At 30.0% G+C, this 21,278-nt stretch overlaps 1 protein-coding gene and 1 long non-coding RNA gene across 2 annotated transcripts in view; one reads left to right on the top strand and one right to left on the bottom strand.

The window, feature by feature from the left end:
- The window catches only part of LOC118205670 (uncharacterized), a 258,320-nt gene that overhangs the window by 97,109 nt on the left and 139,933 nt on the right, over positions 1–21,278 (top strand). The window lies entirely within an intron of this gene.
- On the bottom strand, positions 2,845–7,606 carry LOC118192111 (DNA-binding protein inhibitor ID-2-like). The gene is made up of 2 exons (XM_035363010.2): positions 7,079–7,606; positions 2,845–4,089 (listed from the first exon to the last, which is right to left on the bottom strand). Exons 1-2 carry the CDS (start codon positions 7,415–7,417, stop codon positions 4,021–4,023), a joined length of 408 nt encoding a protein of 135 aa, XP_035218901.1. The 5' UTR covers positions 7,418–7,606; the 3' UTR covers positions 2,845–4,020.

A 21,278-nucleotide genomic window follows, 5' to 3' on the forward strand; every position in this document is an offset into this window, starting at 1 on the left:
ATCGGCATTTCTCATGTCTTCCTGAATCAAAAAATCCTAATAAGACTCTACAATGGCGGCCGAACTAAAAGATGGTGGATGATGATTCTTCACCAAGATTTGGAAACGGGTCACCTAATTAACAGTCGCCCTTTAAAAGGGGGAGTATATAAGGCATTTTTCTCCCTCCTTTCTGCATTCCTTTGTGGTGTAAGGTAGAACACACGACACGTATTCAAGAGGTCCAGATTCGAGCCCGACAAGGGCATTGCTCCTTTTTCATGTACTCCTGCTTCAAAATAACCTAATGACTCTACATCAGTAATTCTCAATTGGTGGTACACAAAGAAACAAAGCATTTTTAACTATTACATTCAAAAATCTCGTAACAAACAACAACTGATAGAAATTTTCTGCGACCTAACTCACACTGAAGAAAGATTTCAAAAATAACACGCATACTAACTTTAGGCTGAACTGAAAAAAATACCTAATGTGTTTCAGTAAAGGCATTTCAAATAAAGCTATTAAATTTGCATTCCCTTTTTGTGTGAACACTTATTTCCTTCCACATAAGATTTGGAAAAAAAAAGTACAGACTGAAATCCTAATTTCCGGTTAAAGCTACCTAAAATATGACCAGACATAAAGAAATTGATCTCTCTTAAACGGGCCCAAATTTCGCAATTTATTATTATAACTTAAATTTTGATAATTAAAATGGTAACCAATTCTTAATAGGTTGTGCAAATGGCAAAATATATTTTTTTTAATATTTCTATTGAGAAACTGAAAAATAATCATTGTAAAATGTAGTGGTGGTAGCAAAGTTTTTCAATTTTTGTTTAGATTGTTCACGCTAGGCAAAAGGTTGAGCTGTTCTACACCATAAACCTATATATCAAAAGATTCTGTTCACAGGAATGAGCTTAATTATCTCGCTGAAATAATAAGATACAACTAACCATGTGAAAAAAATTGCAAATATTTATATTGATACTTAAAATAGTAATTATTAGCATAATTCTTATCTGAATAATTTTAACTTGATATAATTTTATAAGATAAATGTTCCAAATTTAATCACAGTTTTTTAGTCAGTCAAACTGGACAGTTCATAGATGTGATGTTCTAAATTTAATCATAGTTTTTACTCAAATTGGACAATTTAGTTCTGGAATGTGTTTCAGTAAAAAATTTAAGTAATAAAAATATGTTTTGAAAGATCATGTGCATATACTTTGTGTCTTTCTATTTGCCTATAACAAAAATGAATAATTGGATACATGCAAGATGCTTTATTCTTTCATAACACTGTCATGATTGAGAAACATTTTACTGTACAATTTCCCTCATTGATTTTGTATAATGCTGATAACATTTTTTAATACCTGCTGTATTTCTTAAGTTCTCATACAGTTTTAATTTACCAGGCAGAACTTCAAAACACAAAAAAAGGTTAGCTTTCTTAATATTGCTCTTAAATTCCTGAACATATTTTTAAAAGCATAAAATTTCATAAGTATCAAACTAGTGTGAAGCTATTTTAAAATTCACGTAGTTTAATTGCACTAAAATTGGATGTTTTTAAATTATTAAAATCACAGTTTACAATAATGACCATGACTTTTAAGTACTTTTTTTTTTACCAAAATTGTTTTAAATAATAAGACTAGACCAATATGACTGTAAACTGCTGCTAAGTAATAAATTTTGTTACTTCTTGTTTTCCTTGCAACAATAAGCAAAATAATCCATGAGAATGATATGATGAAGCATTTGCAGCTTTGTTTCAATAGTAATTTTAAATGTTTTGTGTTTAATTAAGTTAAAATCCTTTCAAAAGTTTATATTACTGTTGATTATTTGAAGATTGTTAAGGATATGCTATGAAAATTGTTTTATTCAAAATTATTTCAGAAAATCCAAATTTTGACAAAATAAATTACATTTTATGAGTAACTTAATTTACCAACTTATACTGTTAACTTGAGTAAAATGTTCCATTTAAATGAAAGTATTGTTAGTGATCTGAGAAACACTTTACATTATTCATTTATCCTTTTTAAATATATGTACAAAAATAATTAGTGTGTTTCAGTATATTTGCAACATCTATTTTCTCCACTTACATCATTTTGTACATACCACAGAACTATAAAGCAGTGAAATTACTTTTGCATTCTCAGATATACATGTCTTCTCCAAATTAACTGAAGTAGAATAATGTTTAGTCTTACAATCATTTTGATACATTCAAATTATTTACTTCCTTTCTAGATGTTTTATTTTGTTAAACCTTAAAGTATGTAAGTAAATAACAAATAGGTGACTTCAGAATTGTATACTTTTTTTTTCATTTTTATAAGTAATACTGTATGTACCTTACTATGTCTTCCTTCTACAAAAGCCTACTAATGTATTATTCATGCTGTACTTGTTAATTCAATAAGGAAATGTTTTATAGTGCATGATTAAATTGATCACTTAATTATAATTTCAAATTTTAGTACTTCTTAAGAATGAATGAATATTACTTTTCCCTAAATTTTGCATAAAATTTGATAAATTTCAAAAACTAAAAAATGAAATTTTACTAATCACATAATAAACATATGTACGTTAGGCCAATAGTACATATCCTCCTTATGCAGTGCCTGAGCATCAGCTTCAACCTGTTTAACTACATAAGAATACAAAAGAATCACTGAATTTTATTACATTACTTACCTGAGATCCAAACCACCTTATGTTACAATACTCACCTGATATCCTGTAAAGTAATGACCCTAGAAAAAAACATTTCAAAAACCATTTTTCTAATGTAATACTTATCTAGCAAAAAAGAATAAAGTGGAAAACAAATTTCACCATTCTAAATAATTTCTTTATTTTAATTTTTAAATTTTATACTTTACAATTTCCATACATTTGTACAATATCTGGCAAGCCAGAAAATATCACAAAACCATTTGTACGTAAATCTACTTTACTAATAACAAATTAAATGTCTGATTTAAGCCATTTTATAAATGCTCCAGGAACATAAGACCCCAGCTGTCGTTGCAAGCACGACATAAAAAAGTACAAAATACATACTTAGGATCCATTTTTGAAGATATATTTTTCTTATTATACATTTGTTCATTAAGCAAGAAAAGGAAAGTTGCATACTATTTTCTTTAACAAGAATACATTTGAAGTTCAAAAACGTGTAAAAAAAAAAATTTGTTCAAGGAACCCTTTCCATTTGCTTCTATAAATAATAACTAATGACAGAATAACTTACAAAGCTTTCCATGCAAATGCACAGTTTCTTTAAAAGAAATGCAATTATGAACCGGAAAACAAGCTTTTTTCACACATTTCAAATATATACACAATATACATATACTGAAGAAAAATGCATCTGTGAAGCATAATTTTAGATAAAAGGTTGTACAGATTCAATGAGGTTAACTCAATTAACCATGAAAATAGTTTAAAACTTAAATTTCTTCATTCCAGAAAAAAGGCAAACAATAAAAATGATGAAAGAGAAAATACTATAAATTTAAATTGCTAGTTAATTAAAAATTATTAAGATTAGAAATTTAAATTACAAAAATTAAAAATTTAAGTATTAAATAAAAAATTTTACATTCATTTTTATAAAATGTTTCACTATTATCAATTACTTAAGACTTCAATTAAAAATTTTATGGAACTTTTAGTTAATGCCAATTCAATATCAATTTTAAAAAATATACAATATTAACTCTATGTTACATTAAACTGGAATAAAAATTAATGCTTCACAACTGTTGAATTTCATTTTTCATTCAGTCATCTGTTTTAAGTAGGTTTTCCAAGAAATCTTGGTTAAATGACCACTGACATCTGAGATCTTAGTGACAAGGGAAAACGATACAACAGCTATTAAAATTCCACAGATTAAAAAGACTAGTTTATGCAAATGGGCCAGTGGCCACACCTTTATACAAATAGCAATATCATCAAAAGTCTCTCAGTTCACTGATGTTGCTGAGTGCTCATTTGTAGTTAACAGGATACAGGTCTGTTTGCACTGATGACGTCAGCAATGATGGGAATTTTTTCTGTTTGATTGACCTAAAAAAAAAAAAAAGAAAGAGATAAGTACACAGAAAGACCAGCATTAAAAATAACAGTCAATTATTGCTAAAAAGTATCATATTTTATCCTGAGCATTTCATTAAAAAAGAACTGCCAACAAATTTTAATTCTTTTATTCTCTAACTGGTATCTTGATACATCCAAGTACGTTGGCTGAAAACACCCAATGGATAAAAATGATTATGAATGCTGGCTAGCCACTTTCAACCATAGGGTGGAAAAACAAATCATCCAGAAAAAAGTCATCCAGACATTATCATTACAATATATCCACACTTAAAATAAATATGTAAATAAGTCAGCTTAGGGAAAATCAAAACTGTTTGTAGTCCATGTAATTGCCATATGGCTAATGCACAATTTAACATGCAAATACTTTCCCAAATTCAAAAAAAGTACTTATATTTTCTTTGAGATATTTTAAAGAGGTACAGATTATAAAATCTAACTGCGCAAATTTCAAAATGAATTTAAAACAAAATCAGATCAAGACAAGTGAGACAACAGCTGGTTCTCAAATATCTGGGAAAATAAAAAAACATCAACATTTTTACTTCTTCGTTCTATATTTAGAATCAATAAATATATCCAAAATGACAAGCTTCCGGAGGGAACTAGAGGGGAATAGCAAACTGGGATCAGTGCCAAAATACTGCACACACACAAAAAACAAAAAAACAAAAAAAATCCTTGAATTTCTTTACGTTCTTTCAGCTGAGTCATCGCACACCTGGCGTTAAGGTTCAAGGAATGCTTTTTAAAACATACAATAAGGTTGATTGATACAGAGAAGATATTTTACATTTGGTATATCGTTCCTTACGTTAAAATAAAATAAACAGTAGTTAAAAGTAGATTCGTGTGCTTTTTTATCTGCAATCAAATGCAGCACAGGTTATTTTTTAGTCCTTTAATTAATTTCATGTGTTAACTAGATACATATAACACAAGCTTTTCCATAAAAAAAAATTCCTTCACAAACTAATTTTTTTATACATTATTACAGTTAAAACGAATTTAAAAAAAAATTACATGGGTAAAGTACAATAACGGATTTATTTATATATTTTAAACGCAATGCATTAAAAAAATTGGCTAAAAATAAAACTCTATAAATTTCGCTTGGATAATCTGGAAAATGTAATATGGAATATTTTTAATAGAACAGTGAATTTATAATAAACATGTCCTTAACAAAAACGGCCAAGCTTTTTTAATGTGTTTCTTCTAAAAAATAAAAAAGTGTGCTGCCTGTTTGCAAAACTTCACGCACATGTGCCATTGTACATAGCAGATGCTCTTAAAAATTGGAGACAAAACTAAATGACAAGGACGCAGATGTAGTCAATGTTAAGTAAAGATGTTAATCAATTGGGGGAAGTTTCCATAACAGAAGCTTTTGAGCAACAAAAGAAGCTGGCTACTAAACGTGATGCAGATGTGGTCACATCTGCCAGAGATTTCGGAGAGGGTCCAACGAACATTTTCATTATAAATGCGGGCTCCATCCGTATCCAGTGGGAAGAGTTTTATTAAATTTAACCATCTGCACCACAACACACCAGATGGCGCTACTTTGAACGGAAGAGCCGTCTGCTCCAGGCAGGAAATTTATCGATTAACAAATTAAGCTAAGTGGCACGTATTTACGTTTAAATCGCATTCGAACATACCGACTTCGCTATTAACATATCCCCATTGATCATATTTCAGAACTATTGTTTATCTAAATCGTTTTTAGTGATACTAAGCTATCTAATTATTTATAAAAATACACAATTAAAAGGATTTTAAAAAGTGTTCTTTACCTTCTATCCATTAAATAAAATCATTCTGTGAGTTATTTCGTGGTGTTTAACGTTTTAGAATTTCAGTTTCTCTAATTACATTATTAAACCATTTAGAGAAATAGCTTCTAAATCTAGTACACATGCTGCGTTTAACATCTAGAATTTCCGTTTTTCTAATTACATTAGTAGACCATCTAAAAAAATACATATCACTAGCTTTTAAATCCAGTACATAAATGTTTTAATTTGATGGAAAGTTCTAAAAATCAAACTATTCCCTACGCACAATATTTAAAATAACCTTCTATACAGAATTTAAAAAAAAAAAATCCATCCAGAAACTAAATTTATATAATCACTCATTCATTTAATTTACAAATAAAATCTAACTTGAGATATCACCAAATGTCAATTTACATTACAAAAATTCTGAATTAATTAATTACGTTATGCAATTTTTTTAAGAGAGAGATCAATTAAAATATTTCTCGACTTATTCTCTATCTTCTATTTCTCGAGATTAATTAGAAGCGTAAACATTTTCTTATTCAAATCAACTCCATGCTTACATAATGATAAAAATCGGTTACTGAGGAATTTACAGTTCCAACAACAAAGCAGAACGTAATCAAATTTGTAACAGTAAAACAAAATTAAGTATGCCACACAAACTTAATGCAAGATCAGATGTACTTTTTAGTCGCAATACACATTCAAATGAACTACTATACTAGTTTCAAAATTAACCAGAGAATCCATTCACAAATCCTTCTGTTAATTAGTCGCAAGCAATACAGCTTACTGAAATTCAAAATAAAAAATACACGAAATTTATTTTATAAATTGACATCGCTAAATTCTTATACTGTTCTCTTGGTCAGAAGCAAGAAGTCAGTTTTCATGGCAATTTTCGAACGAAAACGATTTTGTTAGCAGCATAACACATTGCAAAATGCTGCCCTATAACACATTCAATCATACGCACATTACAAAATTTGGAATATTCAAATTAACATTATGTCCTAAGAAAATATATAACTAGCTCAGATTTCAAATTTTTGAAACAGATACTTTCGATTTTGTAAGCACATTCGATCAGCGGTTAAACTGCTTGCATTAAACATTGCCTGTTAATGATTTAAGGACTTATAATGAAATTTAAATGAAAAACTTACTTCTTGAGCTGCACAGGTATTTATTGCCGGCGATAGGACTCCAAGAGGTTGTCTGTTAGGACTCATAGCCGTCAACACTGTAGTATTAGGCCTAGCAGCAGCAGCAGGATGAGTTTCCAGAGCTATTTGCAAGTCCAAAATATAGTCAATCACGTACTGGATTATTTCCAATTTAGAAAGCTTCTTATTCCTCGGCATATTGGGCACGAGATTTTTTAACTTTAACAGTAAGGATTGCATTTCCTCATGTGTGACGTCGCGATCCTTTGTCGTACGGCCTTTAAGGATTTTGGATTCAACTTGCTTGGAAGCCATTTGGATATCACACTGCGCCTTCATGTTTACAGATCGACACGGAAATGATGACGGAGATGGAAGATTGCAATTACCAGTAACAGACGATCGTGTAATCAAACCAGTTAAGCGTAGCCAGCAGAGAAGAGAAGCAAAGCACGGTATTAGTGTATCCAAACGATATTAAAAGAGAGAAACATCATCAGAGAGAATTCTGGTGCCGTTCCGCAAGATTTCGGTGTTTTATAGACTGCGAAGATGGAGGCGGAGTTAAACACGTCACTTTTCTATCGTCCAATCAGAGTCGCTTTCTGTCACATCTCTTGAATAGCCGACAAGCCAATAGAAATCGTCCGGGCAGTTGCATGCGTCAATCAAATTAGATCCTCAGAAGCCAAGAAAGTTTTTCTCAAGCTCCTTCTTTTTGCTAAACACAGCTGTTTCTTATGCTGGGCAGCTGGCGTATCATTGCAGTATGTTGTTGTTGTGCTACCGTCGTGTATTAATCGACGATGTTGCATGGTTAGTTGCGTGGGAAAGATTGCAAGAGAGCGAATTTTGCAGGTGTGCTCCGGAATCTTGTACACCTGGTCACGTCCAGCAACACTTATAACTTACTCTTAAATGAGTTCGCACTAAGATAATATCACAGCAGTAAATTAAAAAATCACAAACAGTCGTGGGAAAACGACCTGCAAATCTTAACCGGCTCAGTGAGTTTCCAAAATTTTAATGTGCATTACATTGAGACCGAGAGCTATATCCCTTTTTTTTTTTAAAAAAAATATTTAGTTATTTTTGTTTTAATTCACATTGCAAAAATTATTTCGAATTAAAATAAATATTGACTGTATACTTACGAGTGCACAATTTTTTTTATGCAGAATGAACATCAGAATTCTAAAATAAGAATTGCAAATAAAGGTTGTTTCATCCATTAATTCCATTTTATCAAAATGTAAAATTTGCATTTCTAGAAATTGTATATACATGTTATGAAAAATTGCATTCATTAAAAGTAGTGATAGGTTTATTTTTTATATATTATATAAATTATCATATTATTAACTGTATAAAAATTGAATAACTATTTCGAATGCCAAGGACTTATACTTTTTTTCCTTTTTTTTTTTAGCCCAAAGGGCATTAGCCCAGAAGGGCTATTAATTTCGTTTTCTCATTTAGCTTGGATTCAGTATAAAAGACGAATCATTTTTCAAATTGTTGCCAACAAATATTAGCGCCCTGCGCTATATTGAAAGGAATTAAAAAGTGAAGAATGAATTGTACGTATATTTCTCGCATTGTGATAAAACAACGGTACCTAGAGCCCTCCAATTTTGAATAACGCAATCCTCCACCGAATATGGGCATCTGAAAGCCCTAATTTGACATTTGTTTCGTTATCGATTTCATATTTTGTAATACTTTAATGGATTTTTGATTAACAACTTTAAAAAAAAAAAAAAACTTTTTTATCTCTAGCGCGGCCAGGCCGACTATCCGAAATTCTAAAGATATGCTCTATTAATTTTTTTGCGATATTGCTGTTGAATTGAATTTTATGGTTTAATTGCGAAAAACATGATATCTAATAAATAAAGGTAAGACACAAAACGTTAAAACACGCTCCCTTTGGGCGTAATATAAAATCGGAAAGCTTTCAATATATATATATATTTTCTTTTCTTCTTTTTTTTTTTAATTTCATATTTTGTAAAACTTCAATAAATTTTTGATTAAAACACTCAACGTCTTCAAAGCAAGTAATGGCAACACTGTACAGAGAAAAAAACATTTTTATCTCCAGCGCGCGAGACTGTGTATCGAAAATTCTAAAGATATGTAGTTTTTAAGTATTTTGTGATATTGCTGTTGAATTTTATGGTTTAAGTGCGAAGAACATGATATTTAATAAATAAAGACGTTAAAAAACGCCCCTTTGGGAGCAATGTAAAATCTGAAAGCTTTCAGATTTTTTTTATTTAATTTTAAAAGAATACAATTACAAAACTAAAGTATGTCCTGAAGTTTACTGGGTGAGATTATTTAAATTTTTGAATAAAAAATTATTCTCTTAATATTTTTTTTTTTTTTTTTTTTTTAGCCAGTAGGAATAAAGGACTTCGGTTTGAACTTCAAATTTAAGCGACATTGATCTTTAGTTTGGGACTAGTTTTGCAGGAAGCCTATTTCATACTAACTCTGAGTATTGCCTTATTTTAAAGAAAACTATTTTTGCAAAATGAAGAAGAGAAACATTGGCTATATTCCCTCGAAATGTTCAAATGAAACTCCTGTATAAAATCACCATCATTTTAAAGCTGAATATTTTAAACCTTTTATGTTTCCATATGGAGTGTCTAAAAAAATATCTAACATCTATAAAAGAGTTAAGAATATGATAGGAGGAGAAAAAAAAAATCTGAAAGCTTTAAGATTTGACATTTGTTTCGTTATCAATTTCATATTTTGTAATACTTTAACAGATTTTTGATTAAGGGCAAAGGGCCCTTTTTTTAACGTTTTGTGTGTTACTTTTATTTATTAAATATCATGTTCTTCGCATTTAAACGATAAAATTCAGTTCAATAGCAATATCCCAAAATAATTTTAAAAAGGAGCATATCTTTTAGTATTTCCGATACACAGTCTCGCGCGCTGAAGATTTTTTTTTTTTTTTTTTTTTTTTTTTTTTACCCCATACAGTGTTACCATTGCTTGTTTTGAAATCGTTGAGTTTGTTAATCAAAAATTCGTTAACGTTTTACAAAATATGAAAGAGATAATAAAACAAAAACCAAATTTGGGCTTCTAGATGCCCATAGTCGGGTGGAAACGTAATTTATTCAAAATTTGATCTCTCTATGTGTCGTTGTTTGATCACAATGCGAGAAACATAATTATATTTACGCAGATTCTTCATTATTTATTTTTTTTTAATATAATACAGGGCTCTAAGATTCAGTGGCAACAATTTGAAAGGTGAATTAACGTTTATAATGAACCAACGCAAGATGCCAAAACGAAATTAATAATCCTTCTCGGCAAATTGCCCCTTTGGACCACCAAAAAAAAAAATCTGATGTGTACACCACATGACTTCCTTGTACGGAATATTAAATTATACGCATTTTTTCTTGCATTTTATTTAAACTTATTAGATTGAATTAAACCTACTTCGCCGACAGCGCATAAACCACAATAGAATAAATGCATTCTTTAAAATTCACTTTGTTTACCATAGCGACACACTGGCGCTAGGTTTACTTAACAGTATTATATTTCATTCATATTATAACTCAGAAGGCACAAAATGTATATCATTTAAAGAATTATCTAATCGTTGCCACATGTTCTATTCAAATACTATAATAAAGCTAGAACTATGTATAAAAGAAATTAAGCAAACAAAACAAAAAAGAAACAGTTTTTCACAGACGATTGAGTATTTCTCATTCAATTAATTCAGTTCTCACTTCGGGAGAAGGCAAAAATACATAAAAACTCAAAATATCTATATTAAAAATTACGAAGTAAACATCAAACGCTTATTTCCTCGAAAAAATTCCAGAAAGAATTAAGCATGATTTAATTGGCAATAATAAATGAAGGCGTTATCTTTATTGTTGCGAAGCTAAGTTTCTCTAGATTGGCAACAAATCCACTAGTCTCCTGTTTCAAATGTAAACATCAATGGCCGCCATTAAAAACAGGCTTAGCGGCAATTAAACAACTTTAAAATTGCTGATAATTCTAAAAATATTGCACACAGATTTACTAAAGGCATAAAATCCTTAACCGGAAGATAAAAACAACATAATTCAATCATTTTTAAAGCAAAAAATGTACAATTTACAAACATATAAGAGTAAAGAAACCGAGATCACTGAGCCGAGTAATAGAGTGGATATATATATAAATATATTTATATACGTTTGGTGCGGCCGATTGCAACCAAAATACGAGGTGCACATCTACATGTTATAGCAGTCCTATATACAAAATTTCAACGTTCTGAGGCTACTCGTTTTTGAGTTATGCGAGATACGTACGTACATACTACTTTTCTACTTTACGTACGCACGTACGTATATACGTTCGTACAGACGCCAAGAAAAATTGTCTTCAGAATTTATTTTAAAGCAGTTTTATAATTTTTTTTGAAGGAAAAGTGTATTTTATTCTGTCCTTACGTACAGATATCACGCAAAAACATCGTTAAATTGCATTCGATAGCGGTCAAAATGGATATTTTCGTTGAAATATGCTGCCTGAAACTTTTCGCGATTACAATACTTCCTTTTTACTTCGTACAAGGAAGTAAAAAGAAAAAAAAAAAGAAAAAAAAGAAAGTGGAAAGTGTTTTTAACATAACAGAATATGACGACAAAGCATATAAAAGCAAGCATAAATTAAAATATTAGGCAAAAAATTGTCAAAACATTCAAATCTCATCCTTTGTGTAACTATTAAATCAATATGCTTCAGAATGTAATTTTTAAGTACGTTTTGATAATGGTCACCGAAAGCTCAAAGGAGGTAGAACATAATTGATACCTTGGAATAAAACGTTATTGAAACACTCCTATTACAAACAGCATCTTAAAGTCTTTCATTATCTGACACTGAGAATCTTAACGAAGGAAATTTGAAGGGTTTCAGATTTTAACTGTCCCCCAAAAGGGTTTGTTAACGTTTCTTATGCCCTCGCTGCATCCACAGTCTACCAATCTGCTGTTATACTCACTAAACCTAAAGTGACCACATTTTCATTGAGACGAAGCGGAACAAATGTAATGAAATGAGAACTGTAATTTAGTTATGAAAGCAGACCAATAATTAAAAAAATACATATTTTATTGTATACATTCATATACTTGTCTATAAATATAAAAAATATATTTATTATTAACTATTGGTAACTATAAAAGTATTTGTGAAAAATAATAATTTGAATATTATTTTTTAATTAATTTAAAATTTTATTTAAAAATGATTTTCTTTCACGGTCATATTTTTTATCCGAGTGAATACTTTGCAACAGATTCGGATCATTTATTAAAATGTCATGAAATTTCTCAAATAAATTCGTCAAATTATATTTTATGCCTAATACAGATTTTTAAGTTTTAAAGCTCAACTGCGTTTTTTTCAATTTTCTATATTTTATTGATACTAGAAAAAACCCGTTTCTGTTGTTGCATTTGTTCCTGGAAGAGAGAGCGCGTGTTCTACACTTTTCAAAATATTTTCATAAGGAATATTATTCTGTTTAAAATGAAGGAATAACTCTTTTCATTTTTTGTCAGTTTCCACATTTGCAGACGACCAACATTTAATTTTTTCATCAGTAACGTATCTTTTTACCAATGACACCTCATCAAAGAGATCATTTTCGCAAATATTATTTTTCGGAAAACGGTTACTAATATATTAAAAAGATTTTTCCCCATATTCCCATAAAATCTCCTTTTTTAATGTCACCCAATGAAAATTTTAAATATCCTCGAAATGAACTGTCCTTTCTTCAAGATATTCCAAGCGGTTGCTATAAAAATTTCTGACTTCTTTCAGAAAATCAGGTCGTTTAATATTGCACCTTGTTCTTCTAACCTAGTGACGTTCTTTCGAATAACTAAAGAAACGTAATGGTTATCAAGTCTTTCTCGCAATTTTGTTTTTAAATTATTGATTTCATTTGACACTTCCGTAATTGAAATTTTGCCCCCTTCAATAATTTTCACAGCATTGTGGAATAATGTAGCTTGGTTGTGGATGAAATGAAAACAAATTTATGATGTATCATTTTCAAAAAACAGCTGCAATATTCTTGGACATTTATCTTGTGATGAAAAGTATGATTTTAATGGTTCGTATATTTTTTAAATATTTTCTACAGCTGGTAAAAGAACTCAGTGTATATATATAAAAATACGAAAATATTTTTGCAATAATATTTTCAGCATCCACTGGAAGTAAGTCAGATGCTGTTTGAATAGTATTGTGTAAAATGTGCGCTGCACAACCTAATCGAATAATTTTTTGGTCCAAATATTCGTTATGTTTCGTAAAAACGTTATTGATGCCTCTTTTAGCTTTTTCACCAAAATTTGCATTTGTGTTATCCTCAAAATAGGCAACAATTGTATTGTTCAAATGATTCTTTTTTAAAATAGTACTTATTGAATCAAAAATTATTTATGAAGCTTCACCCGGCAATGAAACAAAATCTAATATTCTAATTTTAATTCTTGTTTCTGTAACAATAAGTCTAACAATTATGGGATATAATTTTAAATCTTTGTGGTTGGAAGCATCATAATATATGGATATAAATGTGGATTTATCTAATTCTTTCTGCAACTGTGAAAACGAATATGGTGAAAAAACATTACAAATAATTGCTTCGGTTTTTGTCCTTGCATATGCAAATTTTTTGTCGTACAATGTTTTGATCGTTTGCGACTTACAATCAATTGATCTGAAATTTTGATTGTGGTTTATGGAGTGGAAAGCAAATAGCTCTTCAGCTAATGCTAGCTGTTCCTCCGTTAACAATATATATTCCTTGACGAGATGTGTGTGTGTGTGATTATGGCAAAGCCTCGGGGGCTATCTGCCTAAAGGGAGGGATGCCTTTTGTGGAGGACTCTCTAAGGGAAACTGGCTCGTATACACGTTACACATGGAGAAAACCACGAAAACGCCCATGCAACCAGCCCGTTCGCGGGATTCGAACCTCCGACCGAACTACCAGTGTTCAGCGACTTTACCGCTCGGCCGCTGGTGGGCCCCCTTGACGAGATGTAACGACAATGATCGAACACCACCGAGTAAATCTAACTCGTTACATCGCCTAATTTAGTTTACTCTGCATGCATTTTATGTGTTTTTTATTTAAGTATTTTTATTTCTTTACATTCACTGTAATAATTAATAAATAAAAGGTAATATATTTTTACAGTACATTTAAAATAAGAAATGCAGATGTTTTCTAAAAAGCGGAACATTTTTAAAAATCGGCTGGACGCGGGAGAGTCCTCCAAAAAGCGGGACTGTCCCGTCAAAATCGGGACGTGTCGTCACTTTACTCTAATCCCTCCTTTTTTTGTCTTTTTAGCTTTATTACCAAGCATCATCTATTGCGCACCTACGCGATATACAATTCAAGAGCAAAATTACAAAACTTTTAAAAGCAGTATAGCAGTATACGTTTAGAATTCCCGATGTAGCATTCAGTGCTGGCATTTTTTTATTTATTTATTTATTTATTTATTTTTATTTTTTTTTTTTTTATAAATTATTAGCGTTTTGTGTGTTTACTTTATTTATTAAATATCTGGTTCCTGGCATTTACACTACATAAAATTCGATTCAACAGCAAAATCTCAAAAATATTTAAAAACAGCACATTTTTAGAATTTCCGATAGACAATCTTGTGCGCTAGAGATAAAAAAATTTTTATTCCGCACACTGTTGCCACTGCTGCCCATGAAATCGTTGAGTTTGTTAATCAAATATTCGTTTAAGTTTTACAAAATATGACACAGATAACAAAACAAATTTGAAATTCAAAATTCGGGCTTATAGGAGCCCATGTTCGGGTGGAGGAATACGTTATTCAAAATTTAATGGTTCTAGGTACCGCTGTTTTCTCACATTGCTAGAAACACACATACATTCAGGCAGATTCTTCATTATTTAATTTCGTTAAATATAATACAAGGCAATAATAATAAATATTCCCGAATTTAGAATATGGAATTTATTTTATTCTGTATTTCATATTTTGTAAAACTTTAACGTGTTTTTGATTAAAAAACTCAACAATTTCCAAGCGATCAGGCAGCCAATAAATGAAATGATATCGAAAGTAAAATATGTTCATTCTGAATAAGATTTCGTTTAGAACACATTGCATTTCACTTTTGCTTCTCCTGTTAACACCTGCTCTCGTCAAAATTATATTTTTAATATGCAGCGATACAGATTCAATTCTACAAAAACAGGAGTCGCAGTTATTTATGTTATTTTACTGGAATGTTTGGTCAACTAAAATAAAAAGACGTTATTTTAAATCTGCCAAGACTTCCGAGTTTTTTTTAAATTATGGATCAATGTTAACCCAATCAACGAATCTAAATTATTATGCACATATATAGAGAGCATATATGAAGAGGTTCATTGCGTAGATATACTCGGAAAACTTGCAAACAAATGCAGCTGTAGGTAGATAATTTATTACTGCACAACTACTTCTTGAGATACATATTCCGAGTCACATCATTCACATGAGCGCAAGCGATGTGTTGGCTTGAAGCGAGGAAGTAGAAAAGTGTATGACACATTCAAGAAGAAACATGGGAGAGATTTAAAAAAAAAAAAAAAAAAAACTGAAATGTTTCAGATTTTAAATTACGTCCAAAGGGGCGTTTTTTAACATTTTGTGTGTTACCTTTCTTTATTAAATATCATGTTCCTTGCACTTAAACCATAAGATCCAGTGCAACAGCAATATCGCAAAATAGTTTTAAAACGAGCCTATCTTTAGAATTTCCGATACAGAGACTCACGCGCTGGAGATAAAAATGTTTTTTCTGCACGACGTTGCCATTGCTCGCTTTGAAATCCTTGAGTTTGTTAATCAAAAATTCGTCAAAGTTTTAAAAAATAGGAAATCGATCATAAAACAAATTTCAAATTTCAAATTGGGTCTTCCACATGCTCATATTCGTTGGAGAATTACGTTATTCAAAATTCGATGACTCTATGTACCGTTGTTTTATCACAATACGAGAAATATACATACATTTATGCAGATTTTTCATTATTTAATTTCTTCAAATATAATGCAGGACTCTAACATTTTGTGGCAACAGTTTGAAAAGTGAACTGACATTTATGAGTCCGACGCAAAATACCAAAACGAAACTAATAGTCCTTCGGGATTCAAATCCCTTTGGACTTTAAAAAAAAAAAAAAAAAAAAAAAAAAAAAGTTGGTTTCAATAGAAATCTTATTCAATGCTTGTATAAGAGGTGTCTTGCATTGCAGCGTTACCTCAGATCTTATGATGCGGATGAATTTTGAAATTGCACAGTTTAAATTGATATCTTATTAAGTAGTCTACTATTTTCGAGACAAAAACACGAATTACGCATAAAATTAAAAATAAAAGGGACTATTGCCAATCTAGAAATTTGCTTTACATATATAACTCCCTATCAAACAGAGTACAAATGATTATGACATAATGTTCGCTAGACAAAATGGCGCTGCGTATCTCCGAAATTCTACAATAATTCTATTTAAGACAAGCAGTATCTAAAATTCTACAAGTAGTGGTTCAGTGATAATTCTATATTCGAAATACCCAATTTAGTTTAAAAACGAATTTAATTGAATATCACAAATTCTAGAATCTAATCATAACATCTCATCGGCAGCATTCAAACTGCTTAAAGACAAATCGAAAATCAAATTCTCAAATTCAGACTGTTGCCATTCATAGGCAGAGGAAAGTTTCTGTTCAAACCGAAACACATAATAATAAAAGCATAACACAGATATTTTATTAACTGTAATAATGATGCAAATATTTATAAAAATTACCGAGTATAATTACTTTAAAAGCCTATTAGGTTAGATACTTTACAAATTATATGAACCAAGGACACTACTAAAATATAAAGAAATAAATTAACAAACTGTATACATTGTTTTATATCATTAACTATTAGCATGGCGTTGCTAATTAGCATTACACATCAACCAATTAACTTTAATTAACATTACACACTAACCAATTAACTTTAAAACTGTATTGATTTAAAATATTGGTTTTTAGAAACTTTGCCTTAAAACATTTTATATCGCTTTTAAATCCCTGATTTGAAAGAGAAGGAATTTCTGCCATATCGAATGGCAATACGCTAAAAAATTAGCGGTTTGAAAAATTCAGTGTGGATGGCTCGTGGAAGGCAATATCGGGAAGATCACTTGAAGATAAGTACTCCAGGTACGTAAAGTACAATAACGAGAAGTGAAAAATGGTAAGTGTAAATTATTGACGTTTTTCTAACTTCAAAAACAAACCATATCACGATGTTTTTATATAATCTGGCAACAATTGCAAAATATAAATCAGTGACAGTTCCTAAAGCAATTATTCTAATTCAACGTTTTTTAATACGCAAAAGAGATGAGCCAATTTTAATATTTAGCATTCTATTCATATCTAACGCGTTGTTATATATTAAAATAAATAACTTACAGTATGACAGTATATAACTTAAATGCCTTAAAGAGTTTTCGTCTTAAAATAATAGTTAAAAAAAAATAAAAAATCTGAAAGGTTTCAGATTTTAAATTACATCCAAGGGGGTGTTTTTTTAAACATTTTGTGTGTTACCTTTATTTATTAAATATCATGTTCTTTGCACTTGAACCATAAAATTCAGTTCAAGAGCAATATCGCAAAATAGTTTTAAATTCAGCATATCTTTAGAATTTCCGATATGCAGTCTCAGGCACTGGAGATAAAATTGTTTTTCCTGTACAACGTTGCCATTGCTCTCTTTGAAATCTTTGTTTGAGTTTGATAATCAAAAATCAATTAAAGATTTACAAATTTCAAATTTGGGCTTCCACATGCCCATATTCGCAGTAGGATTACGTCATTCAAAATTTGATGGCTCTAGGTACACCGTTGTTTTATCACAGTGCGAGAAATATACATGCATTTATATGTAGATTTTTCATTATTTAATTTCTTCAAATATAATGCAGGACTCTAACATTTGGTGGCAACAGTTTGAAAAATGAAACGAACAATTATAGTGAACCAACGCAAAATTGCAAAAGGAAAACAATAGTCCGTCAGGGACAAAGCCCCTTTGGACAAAAAATTAATGAGACAGTGAAGCTATTTTACAAACTTTAATATTAATTTTTTAACCTTTATCTAAGCCTCGTTTGAAAATTACTTTAAATGCAGAAATATTAAATTTTTTTCAGTATGTTGAAAACATGAAATTAATTAAAAGAATGATGATAAAAGTAATATTTAAAACTGAAACATTTCTGTGGATTTCGTACTAGAAGATAATTCTAGGAATCTTCATTACAACTACGTAATTATTTTTCTATTTGCTTCTAAAATATGAAGATTATATATATCTAATTAAAAGAATGGTTCATATTTTACAATGTATATATACTTTGTAATAATTAGTATTCGTTACTGTATATAAAAGAAGTAATAAAAGTATCGTGTCAATAGAAATTGATGGCATTATGCATTGATGCCGTTGATCGTCTGCAAATGATATATGATTATATTCTACTTCATTGATGTGGCAACAGCTGAAGCTATCGCTAGAAGTTAAATGTTAAGACATTCCTATTATTGTATTTCACAAAACAGATTAATCATGTTGTAATTATATAGTTTTAAGTGTAATTTAAAACCACTCGTTATTCTTTGTGGTGACATTACTATCAATCATTTCGAGTGTTTTTATTATTTTATTAAGAAAAGTTTTTCATTTCGAATAAATCTTTAACATATCCCGATATATTACTGTTCCTTGACACAGTAAATAGCTGGACATTCACAGTTGGGTGTAATAGCAATCTTTAATTACTTTTAGCAGCATTTCTTGTAAAATGTCGTCTTACAAATGACATTCAAACTCGGGATATGTTATAACAGACTACCTATAAATGTACAAGTAAAAAAATTCTCTCAGATAATAATAATTTAGAATATTTTAAGGGATGGATAGAATTGTAAGTAATCTCGAAGAAGAAGAATTACGATTGCTAATATATGCTTTTGGACACTAATTTTTACTTCCTTGTACGAAGTAAAGAAAGTATTGTAATCGCGAAAAATTCCGGGTACTTTATTTCCTTTTGACCGCTCTTGAATCCATTTGAAAGACTTTTTTTTTTTTTTTTTTTCGTAACATGTGTACGTACGGACAGAATAAAGGACTCTTTTTTCCCCAAACGGATTGTAAAATAAATTCAGAACAGTTTTTTTTTTTTTTTTTTTTTTTTTTTTTGTGACATCTGTACGTAAATTTTTATCTTGCATAACTCAAAAATGAGAGTCGTAGATACGTTGAAATTTTGTATATGGGACTGCTATAATGTGTATTTGTGCATCTCCCCTTTTTTTTTTTCAGTCGGTAGCAACCAAATATATATATAATTTAAGAAAGGAGAACAAATTAAACAAGACCTGTGCGGTCAGGAATTTTGCGCATTGAGCTGCAAAATTAGAAAACAAGGTAAAAAAGAAATTCTTCATGCTATTGCTTTAAAACAAATGTGATACTGTGGTTCCCCTGAATAATTTTTAACACTAAGTTAAAAAATAAATTACAATTAAAAGTTTAAATACAAGAAAAATGAAATTACAACGAGAAAACTGACAAATAAAAAGTGAATGTAAAACTCAAATTAAATTTGAATGTTAAAAAATGTTGACTAAAGTTTAAACAATTCTAAAACATTTGAACATAAAATTTATTTAAGACATAAGCAAAAATACAAAGAAGCGGTAAATGGCAAATTAGCCTAATTCGAATCTCATTACGGACTCTTCAGGGAAAATGCACAATGATCTTCGAATCCAGCTAATTCCATATCGCGTTTCGATAAAACAGAAGAATTGAGACTGAACACGAAATAACTTTTTGACTGTTAAACCGACAAAAAAAACCTATTAAAACTTAAGTCTCAATTTGTCTGGTTCATTTCCCGACGCATTCGCTGGTTAAAAGTAAATGAGAAACGCATTAATGATGCAAGAAAAAAACTATACAAACTGGCCTGGTTAAGCAAATGTGCAGAATAAAATAAATAGTGAATTGCTATTAGTCAACTTGTACAAGATTTATGTATATATATTTGTAATAATAAAATTCCATAGCCAAGAATGCACTTAAAATTCTAACTGTATGTTCTTTTCATTTTTAATGGCGACATTTTCTTATTTGAAAGTACGTGGAATTAAATCCACAGCCCCGTAGTCAAGTTGTTTTCCCCGCCTTTTCTACACGTACAGTTATAGAATGTTCTAGAAATATTTAAAGCGAACTGGATTGGCTGACGAGGCTGACGTCATTTTCTTGGAAGCTCCGCCTTTCCAGAGGCTATAAAAGGACTCGCAAAAAAATATCGGGGGCTTTTTCTTAAATGTCACGATGCAGTAAACTTCATACAAAAAGTTATTAGTAATTCTTTTTATTTACTCCGGATATCTGATTTTGTAACTGCTATTTCTCCTGAATAATAATAAATGGATCCTGTTTTTTTTTTTTTTTTTTTTTTTTTTTTTAACTTATCATCTGATAATTTAAGCTACGACTAAAGCTGGTACATCATATATATATATATATAATCTGAATGCAAAATGTTTTAGAATTATCAAACACTAAAAAGTTGTTTAAGTGCGGCTAAGTCTAATGGAACAGCCATATTTGTTTACATTTGAAACTTAGAATAGTGAATTCAGTTTCTGAACCTACAGTTGTCTTTTTGCCGAATGGGACCGAAAGTAAACCTTCAGTTTTGTGCACCGAAAAATCTGCCTTCTTGCCTGCTGGCCGAATTGCTTGTTTTTGCGTGGAAACTCTAATTTTAATTGTAAAAATTGTTTTTTTTAATTGTTTCAATTATGTGGCGTTTCATGTTTTTCCATGTTTTTTCAATTTTTAATGAAGATAATTTGAGTTCTTGCGTATTTTTGCTTTACCGAGAAGTGAAAACTGAATTAAATTAATGAGAAATATATCTCCAATTAAATTAGAGGAAATAAGTTTAAATGAAATGTAGCAAAAAATGTGTATAATTTAACAGGTCGTACAAGGAAGTCATGCGGTGTCCGTATCA

This window comes from Stegodyphus dumicola, chromosome 2 (genome assembly GCF_044657685.1).
Source record: "Stegodyphus dumicola isolate Sdum_Otavi_A_Nest chromosome 2, ASM4465768v1".
In the NCBI taxonomy this organism is placed as follows: Eukaryota; Metazoa; Arthropoda; class Arachnida; order Araneae; family Eresidae; genus Stegodyphus; species Stegodyphus dumicola.

What these genes read in the sequence shown, in the direction of transcription:
- LOC118192111 (XM_035363010.2), bottom strand. Translation starts at nt 7,417, where the DNA reads ATGAAGGCGCAGTGTGATATCCAAATGGCTTCCAAGCAAGTTGAATCC. An exon ending in ATACCTGTGCAGCTCAAGAA is followed by an intron (nt 4,090 to 7,078) that starts GTAAGTTTTTCA and finishes TTTTTTTTTTAG; the next exon opens with GTCAATCAAACAGAAAAAAT.